The 24,645-nt window shown below is 34.3% G+C and overlaps 1 protein-coding gene across 3 annotated transcripts in view; it reads right to left on the reverse strand.

Moving 5' to 3' along the window:
* The window catches only part of PRKG1 (protein kinase cGMP-dependent 1), a 1,343,672-nt gene that overhangs the window by 101,845 nt on the left and 1,217,182 nt on the right, over positions 1-24,645 (reverse strand). For all 3 annotated transcript variants that reach the window (XM_032607772.1, XM_032607771.1, XM_032607770.1), the window contains exon 9: positions 9,488-9,562. In XM_032607772.1, the coding sequence (XP_032463663.1) occupies positions 9,488-9,562 (75 nt within the window). The remainder of the gene's footprint in view (positions 1-9,487; positions 9,563-24,645) is intronic.

The following is a 24,645-nucleotide window of genomic DNA, read 5'->3' on the forward strand; positions in this document are numbered from 1 at the left end:
ACCTAGGGAGTCTTAAAGATAAGTGCAATGGAGAAGTAATTAGCAAATGGCCTTTGAGAGTTTTACAATTTTTAATGAAACAAATAAAAATACTTCTACCCAAGAGTAGTTTTATCCTGAAGATCATTTTTTTAAAAAAAAATCAGTCTCACTGCCCTTGAAAGAAAAAATTTACTTTGATGCTCTCTGTAGTCACAAGTCACACTAAAGTCTTAATCTGCTAGCATTGGTGGCCTTAGAAACTCTTCTATACTTCTTCCCAGCCTGATTACATGTACTAGAATTTGAAAAGCAAACAGCTCTTGCACAGCTGAAAGCCAACTTATTAGTTCAGGGCCAACTGCTGCAAGTTTTTCAAGTCTCCTATACTTTGCCCTGCCATAAAATGGACAACAATTTTTATTGCCCAGAGAATGGGATTGTCTTCTGACTGTTCAACCTGAGAAGTGATCAGCAAGTTCTAATTCTGGTTTGAGGGCTATTTCATACCATTCTTAGTGTTCTTTCCATTTAATTGGCATATAGTTCCCAGTTTGAAACAGGATATTACTCACTTGAATTCTTTCCATAGGGGGAAAAACAATTTTCCAGGCTCATTTCCCTGAGAATTGCTTAGATCAAGACCAAGTTGGTTGAAGTAAGTTGTTGATAAGATTGTGGGAATACTAAGATCTTTACTCTAAAATGCTTGGCAGAAAAACACTAATAAGAAAGGCCAAAATTTCAAAGTCAGGGTGTTCAAAAGAGCAACCCCATGTGCATTTGATTGTGCATTTAAAATCTCATGTTAGTTAGATGCTAGACGACCCTGGGGCATTTGGGAAGATGTTACCAAACGATACATCCCTTTTCTGATTTGCATAGCCTCATGTATTTTGAGGTGCATTTGATGAGTGAATTTTCAAAGGTCGGAGCAACATCGGTAGTTCCCTCTGCAAGTCAAAGAGCACAGAGCAGCCGCCTGCCCCATGGCAAGCAGAGTGAGCAACTAAAGGGTTATCTCTGGCAATCAAATGTAGCGAGAGAACATCAATGCTGTCACATTGTGTCAAACAACAAAGCTGGCACCAAAAGTAATCCTGAAAATATCAGACTAAAATATTCCTTTGCAAATAGCCTTGTAAACAGAGGGGGGCTTAAAATCAGTGAGGACTAATTATAGAAATAGTAATAAACTATTTATTTGGACTACATCAAAAGGGCCAAAAGAGTGGTCCATATGCAGGCAATATTCTTTATAGTTCTAGAGTCGGGAGAAGTGACCGGTACTTCGCTGGTTCAGCAGCAATAAGCCAGAGTCAACCCTGGTGCATCTAAATGTTTTGTGCATCACTCTTTTCCTGGGTGATGATGCTACAGGTCCTGCTTTGTAGACTTAGCCTTACTTCTGGCTTTTTACCATAGTTTCATCTTTCTTGTTTACTTTCAACTTTTCTTTTTGTATTATGTGCATCTACGATGAGAGTCCCTTTTCAGGGTCGAGGTGGAGAATAAGTGAACATTTTGCACTGAGGTACATGGTGAGGGGAGTAGGCCAGGCCAAAAATGGTGATTCTGAGGGGGGTTTGCCTATTAGTGCCTCCTTGTTCAGTGCTGCTTTTTCCTCTCTGTGCTCAGGGGAAGGCTCATGTTATCTCTGGAGAAGGAACTTATACACAAATTTATGCTATGATGTTAGGAAAAAATGTTTAATTCCTCTTAGGAGAATTTTTAAGTTTTACATTTCTTTAGAGAGAGGACAATATTTAAACCTAAAGAAATACTACATAATGTGAGACAGAAAAGTGAAAACCTTCTTAACTAAGAAATCACTTCCATGGACATTTAGGTTGCTTCCATGTCCTGGCAGAATGGAAAAGGAAGATGTGGTACGTATATACAATGGAATATTACTCAGCTATAAAAAAGAATGAAATAATGCCATTTGCAGCAACATGGATGGACCTAGAGATTGCCATACTGAGTGAAGTAAGTCAGACAGAGAAAGACAAATGTCATATGATACCGCTTATATGTGGAATCTCAAAAAATGGAACAAATGAACCTATTTACAAAAAAGGAATAGCATCTCAGATGTAGAAAACAAACTTATGGTTACCGAGGGGGAAAGGGAGGGAGGGATAAATTGGGAGATTGGGACTGACATATACACACTACTATGTATAAAATAGATAACTAATAAGAACCTACTGCATAGCACAGCAAATGCTACTCAATACTCTATAATGACCTATATAGGAAAAGAGTCTATAAAAGAGCGGATATATGTATATGTATAACTGATTCACTCTGCTGTACAGCAGAAACTAACACAATATTGTAAATCAACTATATTCCAATAAAAATTAATTTAAAAAATTAAAAAAATATAACTTCACAAAGTGGTATAAGCTTTACCCAGGGATATGGTCTCACTTCTCCTTTGAAGTTCTGCTTTTGTCTATGAAACTTAAAAGGACCTGAGACCCTCTTGCTTAAACTCTCTCAATCTTATACTCTCCTTCTTTACTGGATTTAACATGTTCATCTCTCTCTCAATATTGATGATCCATAATCATCCACTACACATTGCTGGCTATTTTCCTTGAAATATCTTCTAATTCTGTATAAGTTTATTGACTCTTACTTCTTCAAATCAGATTCATTTTCAATACATTTAGGGGACTTGATCCGTACCACTCCATCCTAAGATGAAAATGAACCAGCGGTTTGATAAATTCAATTGTCACTTGTTAATTAACACACTAGAACTCTCAGCAACATACGATATCACTGTCTCCTCCTCCATTCTTGAAACACACTCTGTTTTTGTCTTCTGTGATGCCATCTGGTTTTCCTTCCACCTCTCTTCTCTCGTTTTCAGTCTTTGGCTGTGGATGTTTTTGTGTGAAATCCTTTCCTTTTCCCTGATTTTTACATGATAAATTTCCTCAAGAATCAATCCTCAGTGCCATACTCCTTTCATACACTGCTTTCTCTCTCATCCACATCTTTAATTACCACTTACCATCTAAATTCTCATTATTCTCACATAAATACCAACCTCTTCTCTGAGTTCCAGACCTGCCTAACCATGTCTCAAAATCACCTCATATTTAACCTGAGCAAAAATCAAGTCATGATTATTCCACTCTCCAAATCTGGCAACCATCCCTCTCTGTCTTCGTGAATGCTACTGCCTGCCGCTGATTTCCAGACCAAACATCCTCGCATCATCCTTGACCTTTCTCCCCTTCATCACCAATATCTATTTCCTTAAGGAGACCTATTGGCTTTGCCACCTAACTAGCTCTCAAATGCTTTTCTCTACTCACACTGCTCTTGTTCTAGTCCTGTGTCTACCATCAGCTTTTACCAGGAAAATATTCTGGTTGTTCTCCTTGCTTTCACTTTTTCACTCCTCCAATCAGAGGAAAGAGTGTTTAATTATAAACCAACTCATCTCATTTGCTAGCTTACAAGCCTGAAGTGCTTTCTTTAAATCCTTAACATCTGATCTCCATCTTGTATATTCTAAGTCCCAGCCATATTGGTACCTTGGTTCCTTGAATATGTAATGTTGTCTCCTATCTTGGGGGCTTTGTACATGTACTTTTGTTTGTCTGTCTAGAATGCTATCTACACTTCCTTACCCAACTAATACTATCTAATTCTTTCCCAGTCAGTACCAGCTAATTCTCCAAAATTCAGCTCAAATATAGTTAAAATGTTACTTCCTCAGGGAAATCTTCACAGAATAATTAATGTACCTCTCTCTCCTCCACTGGACCACAGGTACCATGAAGGCAAGGAGCATATCTATTTTATTCATTGCTTTATATGCAGCATTTTGTAGGCACACAGAAAATATTTGTTAAATATATGAATGTATATGACAAACTGAATGAACATGAATGATGCTGTTACATCATGGGCTGCCAGATCATTGCAGGAAGTCTTTAAATCTATCTATCTATCTATCTATCTATCTATCTATCAACCTACCTACCTACCTATCTACCAAGTAATGTAGATTAAAAAACATGACCACACTCAGAGATTTACAGAGATTTTGCCATAAGAAAGAGCTCCTAATGGAAAACAATATGAGAATCATCAACTTAGATCATAAATAAATGCATTGATGAATCTATATTCATATAGCGGTTAGAGCTTCTCAACTGAAGGGCTTAGATGTGAATCCCTTCAGCCTTCAGAGCAGCAGGATAGAATCTAGGGCAGCTGAGCCAATTGGTACCATATTCTATACCCATTTTCTACGAGTGTCATGACATAAAATAATTTGAAAAATGCTGCTTGATGGGAACAATTTAGAGGGTTTTTTTTGTTGTTTGGTGTTTTTTTATTTGAAGAAGTGATCAGGAATTACTTTCAAAAGCACAGTAAATTGAATCAACAAGGGTACAAATTGAATCAGTCTGAAATACTAGGCTCCATTCATTGTGTTATCAGGTCCTCACCAAAATGATGTTTAAGAAGTCTATATAATTGTATCATAAGTGTTTATAATATGATGGGTGCTAAACTGAAAAAAGCAGGATATAAAGTTGTAAATGACTATAAGTATAATTTTAAAACACAAAGATAGTTAATAGCAGTTGTACTTGATTTGTTTAGACTGTGATTTTTATTTTTTTAATCTATATCACTGTACTATTTCTATTAAAGTGAAAATATAAAACGTTTTAATTAAAAATAAACATCATTATAAATAAAACACTGACTTTAATTTGTTGTTTTGTTTTTCCGCTCTATATGACCTTAATCTTGGAATATAGCTGTGGTATATGTAAATCACCTTATTGGATAGCCACCTTTATATTAAAAATTCCTATGATTATAATAAATATAAATATAGTATATTTCAACTTAACTTGCTAATATATATAGGTTTTTTATTCAGAAAAAGAGATGTTTTGCTTATAACTGCTGAGTACTATATTCAACAATAAGAATGAAATGATACTATAACTTGAAAATATTTCATTTAAGAAGTACTCTGTATTCATATATCAGAAATACTTAGAATGAAATAGAACATCTACATTTTTCTATTTGATTTTCTGGATGGTTTTTTTTTTTTTTTTTTTTTACAAGACAAGGTGTAAATACGGAGATAGGTCTCTCTACCAAAACAGTACTTTATCATACTAAGTATCATAATTTATTCTTAGAAGTAAATATTGAAAATAATCCTGGAATTACACATCAGGCTCCCTACTAAACTGCAAGATCCTTACTATGAGAAAATATGTTTTCTATTTGCTATGCACACTGTAAAATACAATGCCTGACTCATCACGAGTAAATTTCTAAATATTTATTAAATGAATGAATACATAGTCTCTAAGGAAAATAATACGTACGTTTCATCATATATGCTACTTTCTGCTCTAAATAAGGTTTAATGAGCCTTACCTTCCATCTAAGGTTGTCTCTTCTAATGTCTTTGTGGTTATAACTTCATATTTTAAAAAGAGAAGTCCTTAGTGGATAATTAGCAGCAATCAAGAGAAGCTTAAACATGTCATAAAGGTTAAGTTTCCATCACGAATAGTTTTCTTTGTAGGAAATATATCTCGTGAGACAAGCTAAGGGCACATATCCTGCAGCAGAGCAGTTTTGAGAACCATTTCACTGGGATATTTCTTTCAAGTCAGTCTTCTTGGACCAGCCACCCAAACTGAATGCTTGGTATGGTTTCTCTCAAAGGGATCGTCTGTTTTCTGCCATTGAAGCCTGATTGTGCTAATAGCTAATAAGTTTCTTATGACTGAGTTTCTAAATGTCTCAACTGAATTGATTTTTACAGTCAGTCCTACTTTTTTTCTTTTCACCGCAAATAGGCATAGTCAATGAGGCAATACCAACAATAACTTCACATGCACAAATAATATGATCATTTTAGTTGGGTTTTAAAAAATATTAATCTTATCTTTAGTGGATTTTGCAAAATCAAGGGGACTTTGAAAAATTAAGCTCACACAGTGGAGCCAAATCATCACCTCAATTCTAAATGGTACAGAATTTGCGATCCGTATAGAAATTTAGAGGCATTAACAAAATTACCCAGGGAATTTAGATTAGAGCCCATTCCTGGATTTCCTGCGATGTTGGCAAACCTTATAAGTTCCTTAAATACAAAGTGAAGGCATAATGTACTTAAGGGGAAGAAATCCAACACAGAGAAAAGAGTGCTAACACAAATAGATGTTTAAATGTGTTAGTTCAACTAAAAAGTTTTCCCTGGGGAATAGTTTACAGTTTACCTACTCCGGGTAATAGGATACCTAATTAAAAAGATACTTTCAACTTCAGAAATCTTCAGATGTTAATTATTTATTAGAAAGCTATAAAATGCTAACAGTGTAAAAAGCATCACAACACCTGCTCCATATTTACTTATTTATTTAGCTATTTTGAGGAATAAAGTTTACATTATCAATCTTTCTGGAATTTAGATCAATGATCCTAGACTTTTTTTTTATCAAGTTATTCCCATTTTCTAAATAATAATCAATATTAAGGTATGCGGGTTATGTACTCATTTGGATTTAGTATTAATCGAATAGAAAAATTCAAACTAATTTATCCTAGTTGATTTATATTCAAGTATAAATATAATGGCTAATTTGTAATCTATTAAATTTAATAGTTCAAATAACAATACTTAGATGTAGGTCATCATTTCATTGCCCGTTTTGTTCTTTAATCATAATTGAACTTTCTTTTAACTAAATGTTTCTATTTTTATAAAATTGATATTTTCCAGTCTAGGTTTAATTTTACAACACTCTACTAAATTGAGGCTAGTTTGCCTACATAAGATTAAAGACTCCTTGCCCAGATAAAATTAGATTACATAATACATGTGCAATAATTGTGTATAAATCAAACCATCTAGCAAATGCATTAGGGTATATTTCCAAAGATTACTTCTCCAAACAACACCATCCACTTTTATAGCCCTTTATAATTTACCAAGTATTTTTACATATCACCATTAATTAAATCACAAAAATAATATTTCATAGATAAGATAATGATACTGAGAGACAGCTGTTAAGACATGACCAAAATCACTTGGTTGGAAATGACAGAGCCTGGAACAGAACTCGAGGCTTCTGGTCCTCATTCAGAGTCATATTTTTCATACTGATGGATTCTCTTCCAATGTGAAGAACTGTTGCCACACCTATCTTCTAAATTGTCTGAATCTGAATTTCAGCGTATTTGTTTTACTTCCTCCCTTTAGTTGAAGCATGTGCAAGTGAACCCATAAATGCCCAGAATTCATGAGATACACACACAGTTTAACCTTTGTAAGGCCAACAGTACACTGAGAAGGATATAACTAATTCATAATTGCTTTCCTGCCACTGATCAATTTTAAGCCAGTGACTGGCCTCGACTTTGGGTAGAGTAAATAGGAGTTATACGAAAACTTTCATTAGAGAATCTGTCTAAAGTTTAACAGAGAAACAGAAATAGATCAAAGAATATTTTAGTTTAAAAGATCTTTGACTTTTCCAGTAACTCTACAAATATTTAAATAGTTGCTCAGGTAGATTCTAGACAAATTTTAAAGATTAGCACTAATTGTATATATAAATACACATTTATATAAAGTGGTGTGTGTGTATATGTATATATACAAATATAAATAAATATATATAAAATGACCCATAGTAACCTTAATTGAATATATAAACTCAAGAAAAACTTTGCTGCCATAAATTATAAATATGAGCTTTTATATTGCAAGAAAATGTTCCTCTAGGGATAATGTCCAATAATAAAAAAGTGTTATAACTTTTAAAACTGATAAGGTACCTTAAATGGCCCCCCTCTACCATCTCAGGATGACTAGTGTAACTACCAGAAACTAAAGTCTAAACTTAGCATTAATATGTATTTTAACGTAATGTAGAAAACCAGAAAATTAATACCAATCAGCCACAGTACAGGCAATACTGAGGACTGTGTGGAGTTTGATGTTAAAACTGGCTTTGTGTAATTTCCTCAGCGAATCTTAGCAGAGGCATTGCTGGCATTTGACTACAGGATGTAAGTCTATGTCCCTCAAAGGAACAGAGGAAACAAAAGCAAACTATATAGAGAAGAAAATGTGGATATCTTTATACAGCTTTGAAAATAATACAATTTTATCAGTCAAAATGAATAATAGTAATTAGTCAATTAGTTCTAGCCCAAATTTTTAATCTTCATAGGTTCTCAAGGCAAAAGAAATTATTTTATTCCTTTTGCTTTTCAGGTGACTACAAGATCAACCAATCAAATTCTTCCCCTGCACTATCTACTTACTGATATTTGTTGATTTAATCCTCCAGATATCCTGTATGATATCAAATACTAAATTGGTTTTACTTAAGTTACTTTCTTGGGAGAAAGAGGAGAATTATAGATTACACTTTCAAAAAAAAGTAACCTAACAATTTTGCAGAAAAAGCCAATCTCAAATTACTTCACATTTTTTGTTTAAAAAAAATTTAAAGCTTTGTTTTAAAGTAAATTATTCTAGTAGATAAAAATGTACTCTGTTATACAAAAATGACAATGGCATATGTACTATCTCATATCATTATGATAACTTAGTGTCATTGAAGTTGTGAACTAAAATTCATTTTATGGCAAGACAAGAAAATTCAAACAAAAATTTTACTCTGCCCTTTGGCCTCCTCTCTCCCCTCACTGTGCCTTGTGTATCTGTATTATGCATCGACCAAACCTTCCCCATAGGCAGAAATACCTGCTGAACCAAAAAGAGCAACATTCTCCTAGCGTCAATAAGACAACTCCTTAATGATAACTTTCCTGCTTGAACTCATAAGGGGTCATATGACACTTAGATCTGGATTATGTCAATAATACATCATTTGATGTACAGCCCTCTGTCTCAAATAACTTGTTTAACTGTGCCTTGACTTCTAATAAGCAGAACAGTTCTCAGAGCTTTCTGAGCTGCTCTTCCCAGGTTATAATCCTCAAATTTGACTTGAATAAAATTTTCCATTTCTTTTTTAGATCCACTGATTAATTTTCATCGACAAAGTTCAATGTAAAGCAACGGTGTGTTCACAAGAAAATATTTCCAGCGTTATTATTTTTCATACAATTTCACAAGCAACTGGTGAACACAGCCGCAATTCATTCAGAAAGTGTTTTCAGTGGAAGAAATAATGTGTTAACATTCAATTGTTTTACTGGATTTTAAACTAACCATTTTCCCTTGTCCAGATGATCTTCCTCACAAAATTAACGTTTTGTGTTCAAGGAGAGAGGTACTTACTAAGCAAGTATACTATGTAATAATTACCTTGAATAGCTTGCTTATTTTTACTCTTAAGTAGCTACTTTCTTCCTGTCAGAGTGTAGAGCTTTAAGTCCAACAAAAGATTTGATCTCATTTCTATTCAGAATTGTTTTTTGAAAATCAAAATTAAGACCCCCCCCAAATTTCACTTACTTCGCTTTAGCTTCTGCATCTTCATATGCTTTATTAGAAACATCATCCAGTCCTCCAATCAAATGCTTGAAAGAGCTGTCGGAGGAAAAACACAGTGATTAGGATAAATCCTCTGCAAAACTGTAACAATGACAACCTAGTCAATGATATATTGAAACAATCTGAAAGGATCTAAATAAAAATGAATTCAAGAAACTTATGTGATAATGATATAAACTGAGAGCAGGGACTTCTTTTAAAGTGCTGTGAGATTTTACATTTTAATTTTAAACCTCCATAATGTTAATACATGCAAATGGCTTTGTGTGTTGTATTAAAAAACAAAATAGGCATGAAACATATAGCATGTTTGCTGATTTAAATTTAAATGTTGCTTTATCACTTTTACATACACTTTTTAAAAAAACCTATACAGAGGAACTTGACACTCTGCTGAGGGGCCGGGGGGCTGACTATAAGGGGACTGGAGTAGCTATTATCTCAGGCCCTTGGGTAATGATCTCATCTGAGGGTCAGGGTATCTAGAATGCTGGGTTAAATACACTAAGTATTTCTAATACAAAAGGGGACCATAAGAAAATGACTAGACAGAAAGCCAAGGAATCAAGAATTGTATTCTACAGAGTGTCAAGTTTTCTGTAATGAATTTATTAATGAAGGTCAAATGAATGAATGCAAATGAATGAGCAATAGGCAGCAGTCCTTACAAAATTTTCAAAAATATAATTAATGATAAAATAAATTGATAAATATAACCCCCATGATTGAGAATAGTTCAAATATGACTTTGGCCATTGTTCTTTATGTGGTAAAATTCCCCATTTCCCCACAGAATATCTTGGTTATTACTTAGAGAAAGTCTGCTTTTACTGAAACTCCTTAAGGATAGATGAGTTGATATTGTAAAGTAAAATACAATATTTCTTTTATTATGAATAAAATGATAATATCTGGTTGATTTTCTGTTTTCATAAATAACATGAAATTTAAGCACAGAGAGTTTATTTCTCCAAGATGACAGCTATTTAGTAGCATACCAGAATTATAATCCATATTCTCTGATACCCACTCTTATCCTTTATAATACTTAGATATTTTTAATACAACCAAATCCAAACATTGTGAAAAGGCACTGACAGAGAGGAACCAAAGAGCATTCAGTGGTAAAAACCAAAGAACAACAACCACTAAAACGTAGCATTTCAAACACACTCGAATATATTAATAGATTGTGCTCTTAGACATTTAAAACACACAGTAATTTTGAGAATTCAAATAGTTAATAAAAATTCCTGTCTTCCTCCTAGTATCTACTTAAGTTAAGCAGATCCGTGTATTATCAAAGAATCAGAGAGCAAACTGATCACAAATTTGATAAAGATGGAGATTTTTTTACTTAAGAAAATCTGTTCATCCCACTAGGCTCAGTTAAAACCATGCAGATCACTTTTTGAAAATACAGTTTGAAATTTCTGTTAGTAAAGTATACAAATGGAAGAGTCTACATCTGGCCAATCTGTACAGAGTTTTAAAAGTAGAAACCGTCTAATCACAGCAATAAGTTTAAAATTAAGGTTAGCTTGATTGGGGGGAAAAAACTTTTTAGACCTGGTAATGAGCTGTTTATATTCCTTTTTTGTTAAATCTTAGTCATATCCATGATTTAAAAAGAATGAACAAAAAAAGTATTTGAAGTGAGACTTTTTCATATGTCTTCTTAAATGCCCTTGGTTTAAAATACAAATTTTCGTGGGATAGGGAGGGTGGGTGGAAGGGAGACGCAAGAGGGAAGAGATATGGGAACATTTCTATATATATAACTGATTCATTTTGTTGTAAAGCAGAAACTAACACACCATTGTAAAGCAATTATACTATAATAAAGATGTTAAAAAATAAAAGAAAATACAAATTTTCTATGGGGTACCAATGATCCAATATTTATGATTTTTTTTTTACTACTAGATAAAAAAAAAAATTAAGGGAAATTATATGTACTTACAAAAGGCCCCTATCTTGATATAAGAGAAAATTATTTTTGAAATAAATTCGCTCTGAGGAAAACCCTTTTCATTTAACGTGCAATTGATTTTTTATTATGGAAATATATTTTAAACTGAGAGAAGAAATTAAAGACTTACTCATAGTCCTCTAACCACAAGTAACTAATAGGAACACCTTTATGTAATTCTTTTTTTTTTTCTGCATAGCTTTATTGCTGTTGTTTATAGAGATGTAATCATAAAGTAGCTATGATTTATTATCTTGATTTTTAACTTACTCTTACATCATAAGTGAATACTTTTATTTTTTAAAACTCCATAAGCAATATTTTCACAGCCAAAGTAATAGGTCCTCACATGTATACACATGATAGAATATCTACTTATCCATCTACACACACACACACAGACATGAACACACATACACGCTCACATACGCATACAGATGAAGGAGCGGGCATGGCAACTATCTATAAAAACATTTATATCTATACCCTCAATTAGAGATTAAACATATGGAATTTCGTTTTGAAATAAAAACATGCAGAATTATAATCTTGACTTTGGAATTGGAACCATAGGTCCTTTATAAATAATCTTTATTTAGAAAGCAATCCTGGCCAAATAATTTTTTGAAACATGAAACAAATGCATTCTGCTAATATTCTGTTTCCTCAAACAATAAGTTAACCAGTATATTTAACTAGCAGTTTAAGAAAATGTAGCATTTTCAAGCAATATTAATAAGTTCCAAATAACTGTGTCTATGTATCTCTGCACTGATCAGTGAATAATTTAGGACATCTTGATAAACATAATTGATGGCATTTCAGAATTTATCACTGCTGGTGCAAGTATGAACTAATTAGTATCTCATTTCTCCCTGTCACAGACACTCTGTAGGAACACCTGCCGTTTGTGTGGACCCGCGTCAAACAGACTTTTGAGGAAGTATTACTATAGGTATCAGATGCCTTTTAAATATTTACTCAGGTCCTAGGACATTTCTTGACTACTAAAGGAGAAGACTTTGGTGTTTCAATCAGAAGGGGATTATAATAAAAAGTTTTGAAAACATTAACAACTGAATGAGCAGAAACCATACCATTATTTATCAGTTGTAACAAATATAGGAGACTAGAGGAAAATCATTAAATTCTCTTTTTAAACAAACTCACAATTCATGTATGAGTTATATTTTAGCATGTAAAATAAAATAGCCAACTTCACATATACTCAGCATAATTCTGGAATAAATGTAGGGGACATGAATGAGCAAAAGACTTTAATTTAGGGCATTTCAACAGCAAACCTTATTGCAAACACACTAAGCATGAAGCACTCTTCTGCTACTTTTCTTGGGATATAAAATCAAACTTGAACAAGTCTTGACTGAATTTTTTAAGGAGGTGGCTAACATGTTATTACTTGAGTGTATTAAGGTAGAAAGAGAGCAAATGGAAAATCCCTCTTATGCTTAATGCTTATAGTTTAAACATACTTATAAGGAAGGGGTGGAAAAGGAAGAAGAAAGAAGGAATGAAGGAAGGAGAGAAGGATGGATGGAGGAAGGGAGGGCAGAGGAAAAAAGAAAAGAAGGAGGGAGGGAGGGGGGAGAAATGATGACTTTCACATCAAGAATGGTTTTTATAGAAATTTTCCTTAAGTAATATCAGTTAACAGGGCTGCATTTCTCATTCCAGGAAATTTGTCTGTTTTAGAACATTATAGTGACAGTAACTCAGTGGGTAATAATTTCAGTTATTAAGATGTTTTCATTATTAAGCCAAAACATCCTTTTGAAGGGAGCTGATTACTCAGTGGTATGTCTTAAAAGTGTATGATTTTGTTCTTCAGTTGTGTTATGATGAGACTTCATCTAGAGAGAAACAGGCTATTATATTATTAGAAAGGCAGTTCAAATATCAGAGATCAGCATTATCATGCTGCTAAAAAACAACAGCTTTTATATTTCACTTTACAGTTTACAAAGCACTTTTCATATTCATAAATCATGAATGCAATAACATAGTCAGTTTAGTCCTCATGATCTCCTATCCCCTATTAAACTACACTGTTTAGGAATCTTACATAAAAACGTTTAGGATAGAATCTTTTCAAATTCAAAATAGGATGGGAGAAGACCTCAAAACTTATTTAGAACATTTCCTTTATTACATCCTTAAATAAGATGGTAATCTATTCTTAACAGTTAAAGATTATAAGTCAAAATAAGTCAAAAGTAAAATCTTAAATCAGAAAGTATTGCAAATACTTCAATAGTGTAAGCAAAACATTTGTCAAGCATTATCTGAACTCTTACATAGCTCTTAATTTGACAGTGTATATGATTATAGTCCATTAGACTTTTTTAACATGAATCTTGGATAAATCCTTTAAAATATATTTATTAAAAGAAAATAGAAGTTCAGTGTCCAAATTAGTTGGGACAGTTGTTACTTAGCTACGTCCAAGATTTTAGAGGCATCCATCATTATTTTGCTGCTTTTATTGAAAAAATCTATTAATTCACTTTGTGGCTTCAGGTAAAAGCTCTTGTGTTTGTTACATTATTTTTGTTTGATTATTTTTAATTAGCAGTCATGATTATTAGTGGTTTATACTATCAAGTGACATATGAATGCATTTCTTTAGAGGGAAAATGAGCCCCAAATACAATAAAACCAACCAACTTCTGTAATTTTTCAGTTATCCACCCCTCCATCCATCCATCCATCCATCTGTTCATCCAGACACACATACATATTTATGCAATGCCTATAATCCATAAAGAACGTCTCAAGCTACTGTGGATTATACAAAGAGAATAATATACCCCCTTATGGAATTTACAGCCTTATATTAGAGATGAGAAACAATTATAATACAAGGCAGGAGGTGAAGAATGGTTGAATACTTATCAGAAGGAAGGCTCTAGTGTCTATAAAAAGTATGTTATCTACTCAAAATTATATATGATAGTAGTTTCAGAGAAAGCAGTGACAATTTTATGAGCAGTTTTCTTATCAGTATTTTTATTCTGTACATGTTTATATTTGCAAGCAAAATTACACACATTAGTGTGTAATGTATAATCCAAATTACACATTAATGTGTAATCCAAAACATAATTGATAAAGTGGAAACTTTGGAGAGAAGGGAATAGGCCTTTATCCAGAGAAGGCCTTCCCTGCTCATTTCCCAGGCTTTTTTTCACATTAGCTGGAGCAAACCAGCAGATGCCTAGATTATGTGTTTGTTTTGACCACTCATGCATGGTCGAGTTCTTAGCCAAATATAGGGTGTTGGGTTTGGCATATTCAATAACCTGAAATAAATCCTCTTTTTTTCTATTCCCCTTTGGTCCCAGCCACCATTCTCTCTCTTATGAATTATTAAAATTTCTTTTTTTTTTTTACTGCCACTCTTGTCCTTATACAGTAGGCAGGGTAATCTTTTAAAAAAGTAAATCAGATCATGTCACTCCTCTATGACCTCTCTGACTGATTTCTTTCCTACTATGCACCCTCTGACTTTATAACTTTTTTTAAATTATTTAATTCATTTATTTATTTATTTTTGGCTGCGTTGGGTCTTTGTTCCTGCGCGCAGGCTTCCCTCTAGTTGCAGAGAGCGGGGGCTACTCTTCATTGTGGTACGTGGGCTTCTCATTGCAGTGGCCTCTCGTTATGGAGCACCAGCTCTAGGCACACGGGCTTCAGTAGTTGTGGCACGTGGGCTCAGTAGTTGTGGCTCGCGGGCTCTAGAGCACAGGTTCAGTAGTTGTGGCGCATGGGTTTAGTTGCTCCGTGGCATGTGGGATCTTCCCAGACCAGGGCCCGAACCCGTGTCCCCTGCATTGGCAGGCGGATTCTTAACCACTGTGCCACCAGAGAAGTCCCTCCCTCTGACTTAAGAATATATCAAGCTTGCATCTGCCTCAGGGTCTTTGACCTCTGCCTCGAATATTCTTTCTCTAGATCTTTGCATGGCTTTTTCTTAAAGCCATTCATGTCTCAGCTTAAGTGTGTCCTCTTCAGACAGGTCTTCCCTGACTAACCATAGCCAAGTAGCCTTTACCTCAAACCCTAACTGCTGTTACTCTCTGTCACTTTAACCCCTTTTATTTTTATATCAGCATTTATCACTTGTTAAAAACTACTTTGTTTAAATATCTATTGTCTTTCCCACACTACAACTAGTTTCATGAGATCAGGGACCTAGTCTATCTTATTTATCAATAACTCTTTAGGAACTAGAATACTGCCTGGTGTATAATAGAAAGTTGAAACGAATTAATGGATAGGTGGGGGGGGGGGGGCTCATTCATTCATTTATTGTGTGACCAGGAGAAGATAAGAAAACACTTAAGTTGTTTTGAAGCAAAGTTTTATATAAAATTCAAGGTTTACGAGTTGAGAGTGTATACCTCTTTGAGCATTTACCTATATGAATGATGAAATTTTAGGACAAAGTTTTAGTTAAAATGAACTCATCATCTAAATTTTGGGTCCTAATGAAGACATACATTGCTATAAATATGGGTTTGAAACACTTAGCGATTTATCATTGAACTTTACATGGGACAGTAACTTAGCATAATTATTTTAGCCTATAATGGAATTTATATCCATGAATCCCAGTTGCAATTAAAGTGAAAGAATTTTAAAATGTAGCACAACTTTCATTTTCAATTAAAAGCAGAAGAGATTAGAATCAAGTCTCATGTGGTAGTTCAGCCTTTTGAGTTATAGAGAAGAATATGCTTTTAAGTATAGACTGCAGTAGCATGCCAAATTCATAAGTCTCATTTCCTCCAGATTTTCCTATTTTCAAAGCAGAATCTATGACAACAATGGATACTTTGTCTATTCAATATTTTTTCAAGCATATTTACTTAGAAATAATTTAAATTTATATATTTTAATCAAAATTGTCTAAAAATAAGTAGGCCATTTTATTAAAAACAATAAAAACCCATAGATGATATATTTTAGTTTATGTAGATATATCAATTATATCAGATATCAGCTAAAACAATCTATATTTTTTGTAACTACTTAAAGACTGCCTCTAGACAACTTTGGCTAAGAAAAGTGGCATGGGAACATAAAATATTATGAAAGTCACTGATTTTTTTTTTAAGTAAATTGAAAATGAAATGCTAGGATGGCACAATAAATCTATCTCAGAATATCTTTTTAGTATACTTATTTATGCCTTGAAACTGAAACAAAGCCAACATTAGTCTCTAGCGTAACATTTTTACAAAAATCGGCCTGTCTGGATTTTTATTTCAGGTCTATTCTGCTCTTTTTATTTCTTCTAAAAATCATTAGAAGCTAAGAAATAAATATATCCTTTAATGTCACAAATTAGTGATCAGAAAATCTTGTAATAACAAAAATATCAAGCAAGACATGAAAATGCTAACTAGCATGTGTTAGGAATTATACACACTATTTCATGTGAGTTTACCCTGTTTTACAGATAAAGCAACTGAGGTTAAGATAATTAAGTAATTACCCAAGGTTATATGACTAGGAAGTATCAGAATGAAATTTGAATGGAGGCAGACTGACTCTAATACTCATAATACCAACTGTTACATCATTTTTATCTCCCACTATGGAAAGCTGAAGCCAGCTTTTGAAGCCAGCTCTCCTATCCCTTAAAGGCTAGAATTTGATATCAAATATCTGCTTTCTCTCACATCCTCCCTTTGTGGTCAATCCAGTTCTTTAAGACAACTAACTTTTATTTTAACAGATCATCTTATGTCTTCTATTGCATTATATCTATAGAAGTTCCAATTAGGAAACATATTAGTCAGCTAGGGATACCCCAGCAAAATACTACAGACTGTGTAAGCTTAACCACAGAAATCTATTTTCTCACAGTTCTGGAGTCTGTGAGTCTAATATCAAGGTGCCAGCAGGGTGGGTTTCTGGTGGAGTCTTTCTTCCAGACTTACAGCCCCTTCTTACTGTGTCCTCACATGGCCTTTCCTCTGTGTGCACACCCTCCTGATGTGTCTTCCTCTAATTATAAAACACCAGTCCTTTTGGATTAGTCCCCCCGCTCCCCCACCCCATGGCCTCATTTAACCTTGTTTACCTTGTAAAGGTCCTCTCTCCAAATACAGTCATACTGGGGGGTTAGGGCTTCAATATACGGATTTGGGAAATATTCAGTTCATAATAGAAAGTTTCATGAAGAAATCTTAACAGCAATTTAGAAGATGCATCTTCTTGTGTATCTGGGCTCTTTAAGAACATTTTTATTTGTAATTTTTGAGAAGTGCATAAAACTTAAATTCTTGGTTTCCATTTCTTACCCTGGACCTAAAGTATATTGACATTATCACTGTATTTCTCTCCCAGGGAAAGCAGCACCCCAACTTCTTTCTAAAGCAAATCCTGTCTTCATTACTCCTGATCACAAACCCTATCATTACTCTCCTCTGGACTCTTGCTCCATCAATTACAATGTTCTTATTGTTCCATTGTCCCTTTACACTTTTCCATCCTTTCAGTTTAGAATGGTCTCTCCCATCCTAAAACACAAAACTGTCCTTGTGACTCAACAGCCAATTTGAACAAACTTCATTTCCTATCTCTCAACCTCAGTTTTCATTTAATTCTCAACCTACTGCAACCTAGCATTCTGTTCCCATTTTTCTTTCACTCTTATTACAACTTGTCCCTCAAAGTTATCACTTATCTGCTGTTAATCCCAATGGTCCCTTTCCAGCTCCCATCCTCAGTGACCTACCTGAGAGTCATGGCCCTGCTGGCCTTCTCTGGTTGTAGCCATGAAACAGAAACTTGTGCCCGTGCACTGAACTACTCTATTCTTTCCCCCAATTCTCCTCCTCTCCCTCTTCTATGCCACTTCTCAGCATGTGTCACACACACACTTCTTCCTCTCCTATCCCTTAAAGGCAAGCAGTTACCCAAATTATGTCCTTTGCCCTCTTTTTCCACTCAATTGAATGACTTATTTTTCTTAAATATTTATTGTTTATGACATGTTCAGTCTTGTTTTTAACCGCCATCATCTCACTGAAATCTCACAACAACTCTATGAGGTAAGTACAATTAGCCCTACTTTACAGAAGCTTTACAGCAAGTGTTCTCAAACTCAGCACTACTGATATTTTGGGTCAGATGATTCTTTATTGTAGAGCCTTTCCTGTGCATTGTAGAATATTTGGCAGCTTCCCTCACCTTTACCCACTAGATATCCTTAGAAAACCCAATTGTGACAATTAAAAATGTCTCTAGACATTGTCGGTGTCTCCAGGTGGAGAAAAAGAAACAAGAGATGATGAGGCTTAGGGAGATTATGTAACTTGCCTGAGACCACACAGCTAGAAAAGGGGGTAAATCTGTGATTTGATCCCAGGTAGACTGATCTTTAATACAAGAGACCATAGTTCTTATGTAATACACTAATTACACTGTTCTTTAAGCTCTCTCAGAAAAAAAAAAATTATTCTTAAGACTTTAGTTAGGATCCCCAGGTCAAGGAATTTCAAATCTATATCTCTATCCTTGAACTCAACAGATCCATAGTGCCATCAGGTCACTCAGTGTCATATGCATATTTCACCAGCAACTCAAACTCAGCGGTATCTGCATTAACTACCTTCCATCAAGACTTGCAGCTAAGTTCCCTGTCTCCCTTAATGGCATTATCATTTAAACAGGGATGGAGGCTAGAAATCTTCGTGTTATGTAATACTCTTCACTTTTACCGAAGTTCATCAGGTCTATCTCTGTACATCTCTCCTGAACTGGTTCCTCCCTGTCAATGCTACTTCCATTGCCTTATTCAGGCTGTTGACATACTTCCTTACCTCAAAGGCATCATACTTGGTTTCTCTGCCTCAGTCTTTCCCACTCTACTCTTTTAAAAAGATTCTTCCAACAGAATCTAGCCTGCCAGTTAACACTTAATTTGTTGGTATAAAAGCAATTGCTTAAACAGGGAATAAGAGATATCATGGTGTTGGAGTCAGACATTCTTGGATTTCTAATCCCACTATGTGGTTCTGAAAAAGTCATTGAGTCTGTCTGATTCTCCATTTCCTTTTCTGGATTTTTTATGTCATCTTTTCCCACAGGACTATTGTGAGGATTAACTGAGATGAAAGAGTATTAAAACAAAGAGTGGGTGAGGGATAAATTAGGAGTTTGGGATTAACATATATACACTGCTATACATAAAATAGATAACCAACAAGGACCTACTGTATAGCATAGGGAGCTATACTCAGTAACCTGTAATAACCTATAAGGGAAAGGATCTGAAAAAGAATATCTATCTATCTATAAATATATATACATATATAACTGAATCACTTTGCTGTATACCTGAAACTAACAACACTGTAAATCAACTATCCTTCAATTAAAAAAAAGAGTATGTTTATAAATATAGAGTTAGAGGGGAAAAGGCAATTAATCTATGCTTTCCATTTTAACAAATGACATAGGTACAAATGATTTTGAATATATGTATTTCTTAAAGTTCTATCAAATTATTTGCTTTATCATTAATATTGTATAGAAAGTATGATAGCTCAGTTGTGTGAGTATTGGTTTCTTCTGTATCAATAGAATAAAACTGTCTTATTGGCAATTACTTTGTGTAAATAAAGGAAATAAAACTCTTGAAAAATTATACAAAACAATAAGTAAATAAAACAAAGGCATCATATTGAGAGAATTCATACATTAACTTCCCTGAACTCTTCCCTTCTTCTCCACCACTGAGCACACTCTGTATAATCTATGAATTGGGACCTTCTCACATCATAACTTGTGGTCCATATTTTAATTAGTCATGGAGATAATTTCTACTTTTCCCTGTCTATTTGTCCTTTTCAGGTACTTTGTTAGCCTTTAGTATTTACTTCTGACATTTCAGAAAATGGCTATTTGAACTTTTATATACTCTCACAATTTTCTGAAGCCTTGCATTTTAAATGTGTTTATAATGTCCTCTAGCACAAAGAAACAATTGCAAAAGAATGAACTACCTTCTAAGTTTTGTCAGTAACTAAGCTTCATGTATCAATTACAAGAGAAGAATAAATGTTTAACTCTTCAAGGATGATGACATATTTCATGCCCTGGGCTGAATTGCCCCATCATGTCTTTTAAGATGATTTCAACCAAAAAAATCAAGCTGGTCAGGTTTCAGTGCAACAGATGTTTTCATACATTGTCACATTATACAGTAAACTGTATAATGGTTCTAGATAACAATGAAAAAATATGTATATTATTTGAAGGCAAAAATATATGATGCAGAAAAGACAGTCTCTTCAATAAGTGGTGCTGGGAAAACTGGTCAGTTACACGTAAAAAGTGAAATTAGAACATTTTCTCACACCATATACAAAAATAAACTCAAATAGATTAAAAAAATCTAAATGTAAGACTGAAAACCGTAAAACTCCTAAAATAAAACATAGGTAGTATACTCTTGATATAAGTCTTAGCAATATTTTTTTGGATCTGTTTATTCAGGCAAGGGAAACAAAAGCAAAATAAACAAGAGGGACCTAATTAAGCTTAAAAGCTTTTTCACATTGAAAAACTTAAAAGACAATGCACTGAATGGGAGATAATATTTGCAAATAATATATCTGATAAGCAATTAATATCCAAAATATATAAAGAGCTTATACGACTCAATGTCAAAAAAAAACCTAATTAAAAATAGGCAGAAGACCTGAATAAACATTTTTCCAAAGACATACAGATGGCCATCAGGCACATGAAAAGATGCTAAACATCGCTAATCATCAGGGAAACGCAAATCAAAACCACAATGAGACATCACCTCACACCTGTCAGAATGGCTATCATCAGAAAGACAACAAATAACAGGTGTTGGAGGATGTGGAGAAAAGGGAGCCCTTGTGCACTACTGATGGGATTGTAAACTGGTGTAGTCACTGTGGAAAACAGTATGGCAGTTCCCCGCCTGCCCCCCCCCAACCAAAAAAAAGATAGAACTGCCATATGATCCTATAATTTCACTTTTGGGTATTTACCCAAGTAAAACAAAATCACTAACTGGGAAAGATATATGCACCCTAATGTTCACAGCAGCATTATTTACAATAGCCAAGATGTGGAAGCAGCATAACAGTCCATCAACAGATGAATGGATGAAGATGTAGTATATACACAATAAAATATTACTCAGCCATAAAAAAGAATGAAATTTTGCCATTTGCAGCAACATGGGTGGACCTGGAGGGTATTTTTTCCCCTCATACATCATGATTGTCATACATCTCACCTGAACCCCCCTCATATGGATGCATTTAATGTGTTTATATCTTTCTAAACTCTGACACTAAGCACTGAGCTCAGTATTACAAACACAGTCTGGTCAGTGTTGACTACAGGAGGATTATAACTACCTATTGTCTCAACACTATATTGCAGCCTAAACTTCAATTGTTTGTAGTTGCAACCAACTCAGGGCCACTGTACTACCCAACCCGAGGGGATCAAAATATAATCTATATTTATATAAGCCTCAACTCCAACCTGGCCTCTGGGTCTTGATCAAGAAACATCTCCAAAAAACATGTTTGCTCCTCTTTGAATCAGATGATCAGAGGTATTCTTGAAGACCTGGAGGGCATTATGTTTAGTGAAGTAAGTCAGACAGAGAAGGACAAACACTGTATGATTTCACTTATATGTGGAATCTAAAATATAAAGCAAACAAATTAATATAGCAAAACAGAAACAGACTCACTGATACAGACAACAAACCAGTGGTTAACCAATGGGAAGAGGGGTAGGACGATTAAGGGGAAGAGGATTAAGAGGTATAAACTACTGGCTAAAAAATAAGTATGATATAGAGATGTAATGTACTGAAAAGGAAATATAGCCAATATTTAATGATAACTTTAAATGGAGTATAATCTTTAAAATTAATGAATCACTATGTTGTACACCTGGAACTAATATAATATTGTAACTCAACTATACTTCAATAAAACACTTTAAAATAAATAAATAAAACTTCATATATATTTTGAATCAGTAATTCCACGACTGACTAGCTCCTCAAGGAAATTCTTCTAAACAGGGACAAAGACATATGCAAAGAATTCTTTTTCTTTTTTTGCAAAGAATTCTTTACAAAATCAAAAATTAAAATGAGCTTACATGTCCAAACACTTTTAAGAAACTGAGACAAAGAGACTCAACTTCTGCTCATAAGATATTTTAATTTACATGGTAAATAACTAAAGCAATGTGGTAAGGCAGTGTCATGTAATAGGCCTTGAAAACAGAGAGAATTAGGTTCAAACACTACTTCGCTACTTATAAGCCATATTGTTTTGTGACATGATACTTCAGCTCTCTAGAGCCAACTTTACCTTTAAAAGAGAGGATAAAAATATTCTTTTCATGTTTGTGAGAGTAACTATGTATGTATGTATGTGTATACCTATTATCAGGCTATCTATCTATCTCAACTAGCTTTGTGATTGGCACATGTGTTCAGTAAATGACAGGGCAAATTTATCTCTCTGTATATCTATATGTCTATACCTATCCATCTGTATGTGTGTATATATGTATTATTTATGCTACCCCTGTATGTGGACAAAGTAGGAAAGAAAATTAGGCAGTGTGATGTCACTATTCAAGGTAATATACTGAAATCTTAACAGTAGTTAACTTTGAGTTTGTTTTTGTTTTTGTTTTTTTGTGGTACGCGGGCCTCTCACTGTTGTAGCCTCTCCCGTTGCGGAGCACAGGTTCCGGACGCGCAGGCTCAGTGGCCATGGCTCACATGGGCCCAGCCGCTCCACGGCATGTGGGATCTTCCCGGACCGGGGCACGAACCCATGTCCCCTGCATTGGCAGGCGGACTCAGAAAACTTTTAAAGAGAATTTCAAATATGAAATTTCAACTATTACCTTTTTAACTGAAAAAATTAAGACTGATTTTTCAGATATGAAAATTAAAAATTTTTCACAGTTTTCTTATTCATTCACACAACTGGCTTATAGTTCCAAAGGCATTGCTGAGTCTCTGAACAACAGGTTTTAAAACATCTGATGGAAAAAAAAAAAGCAAGCCTCGGAAATATAGAAAGGTTTTAAGAATTAACGGGGAAAATGAATTATTTATTCTTGGTGTAAAACAAAACAATCGTAATTAACAAAACCAAAGCTGTGATTGCAATATTTTTAAAGTGCAGAACTGTGAAATCATCGTCAATTTCTATTTATCATCTGATTGTCAGGAAAAAATAAAACAACTCATTTCTAACTGTCAGTGGACTTCTCCATCTGAATATCTCAACACCACTTAGACAGTCCGAACTTAACATATCCTTAACTGATCGACCAATTACTTTCACCTCAACCTGCTCTATGTCTCATACTTTTGATCTATTATAGACATCCACCAAATCTCCCAAGACAGAAGCACTTCTTTCTTAACCTCTCACATCTAATTATTCCCCCAAATCTGCTTTGAACTTTAGACTCCTAAACTCTAGTGAGCAACCGCTAGGGCTGTCGCTGTAGTCTCCTAGTATTTTGTTTCCCTGCTTGAGTTCATCCCATTGGAATCGATCTTCCACTCCCTTCCTTCAAGAGCAAATACAAACTGCAGTAGTCACTGTCTTCTGATGGTTCCTCATTGCCCAGAGGATAAAATCATATTCTTTTAGTTTGAGATATTAGGAGATTTCCTTATAATCTGTCCCCATCTCTTCTTTCCAACTGTATCTCCCAGTACACCACCTGTCTAGTTTACTGTCCAGTTCCTTGACCCATAAATCCTCTTTTCTTGCCATATTCTACGTTTTACTGTACAATGACATTTCCAAATTCCTCATCTTAGTGCACGTCCTTCCTTCAGCAGGAGCTGTATTTATCCTCCCTTCTTCACTTGTAAAATTCCTACTCAAACTTAAAGACTTGACTCACATATCACTTTGTCCAGCAAGTCCTCTGGGACGCTACAGGCAAAACACATTTCTCCCTCTTCAGCTCTCCCCAAGTTTACTTTTCACACTGAAATGGCAGTTTCTCATGATTTTTAATGCATCTGTATTGATCAGGAGTTACTCCAAGGCAAGCAAAGACTTTGCTA

The sequence above is a fragment of the Phocoena sinus genome, chromosome 16, assembly GCF_008692025.1.
Source record: "Phocoena sinus isolate mPhoSin1 chromosome 16, mPhoSin1.pri, whole genome shotgun sequence".
NCBI lineage: Eukaryota > Metazoa > Chordata > Mammalia > Artiodactyla > Phocoenidae > Phocoena > Phocoena sinus.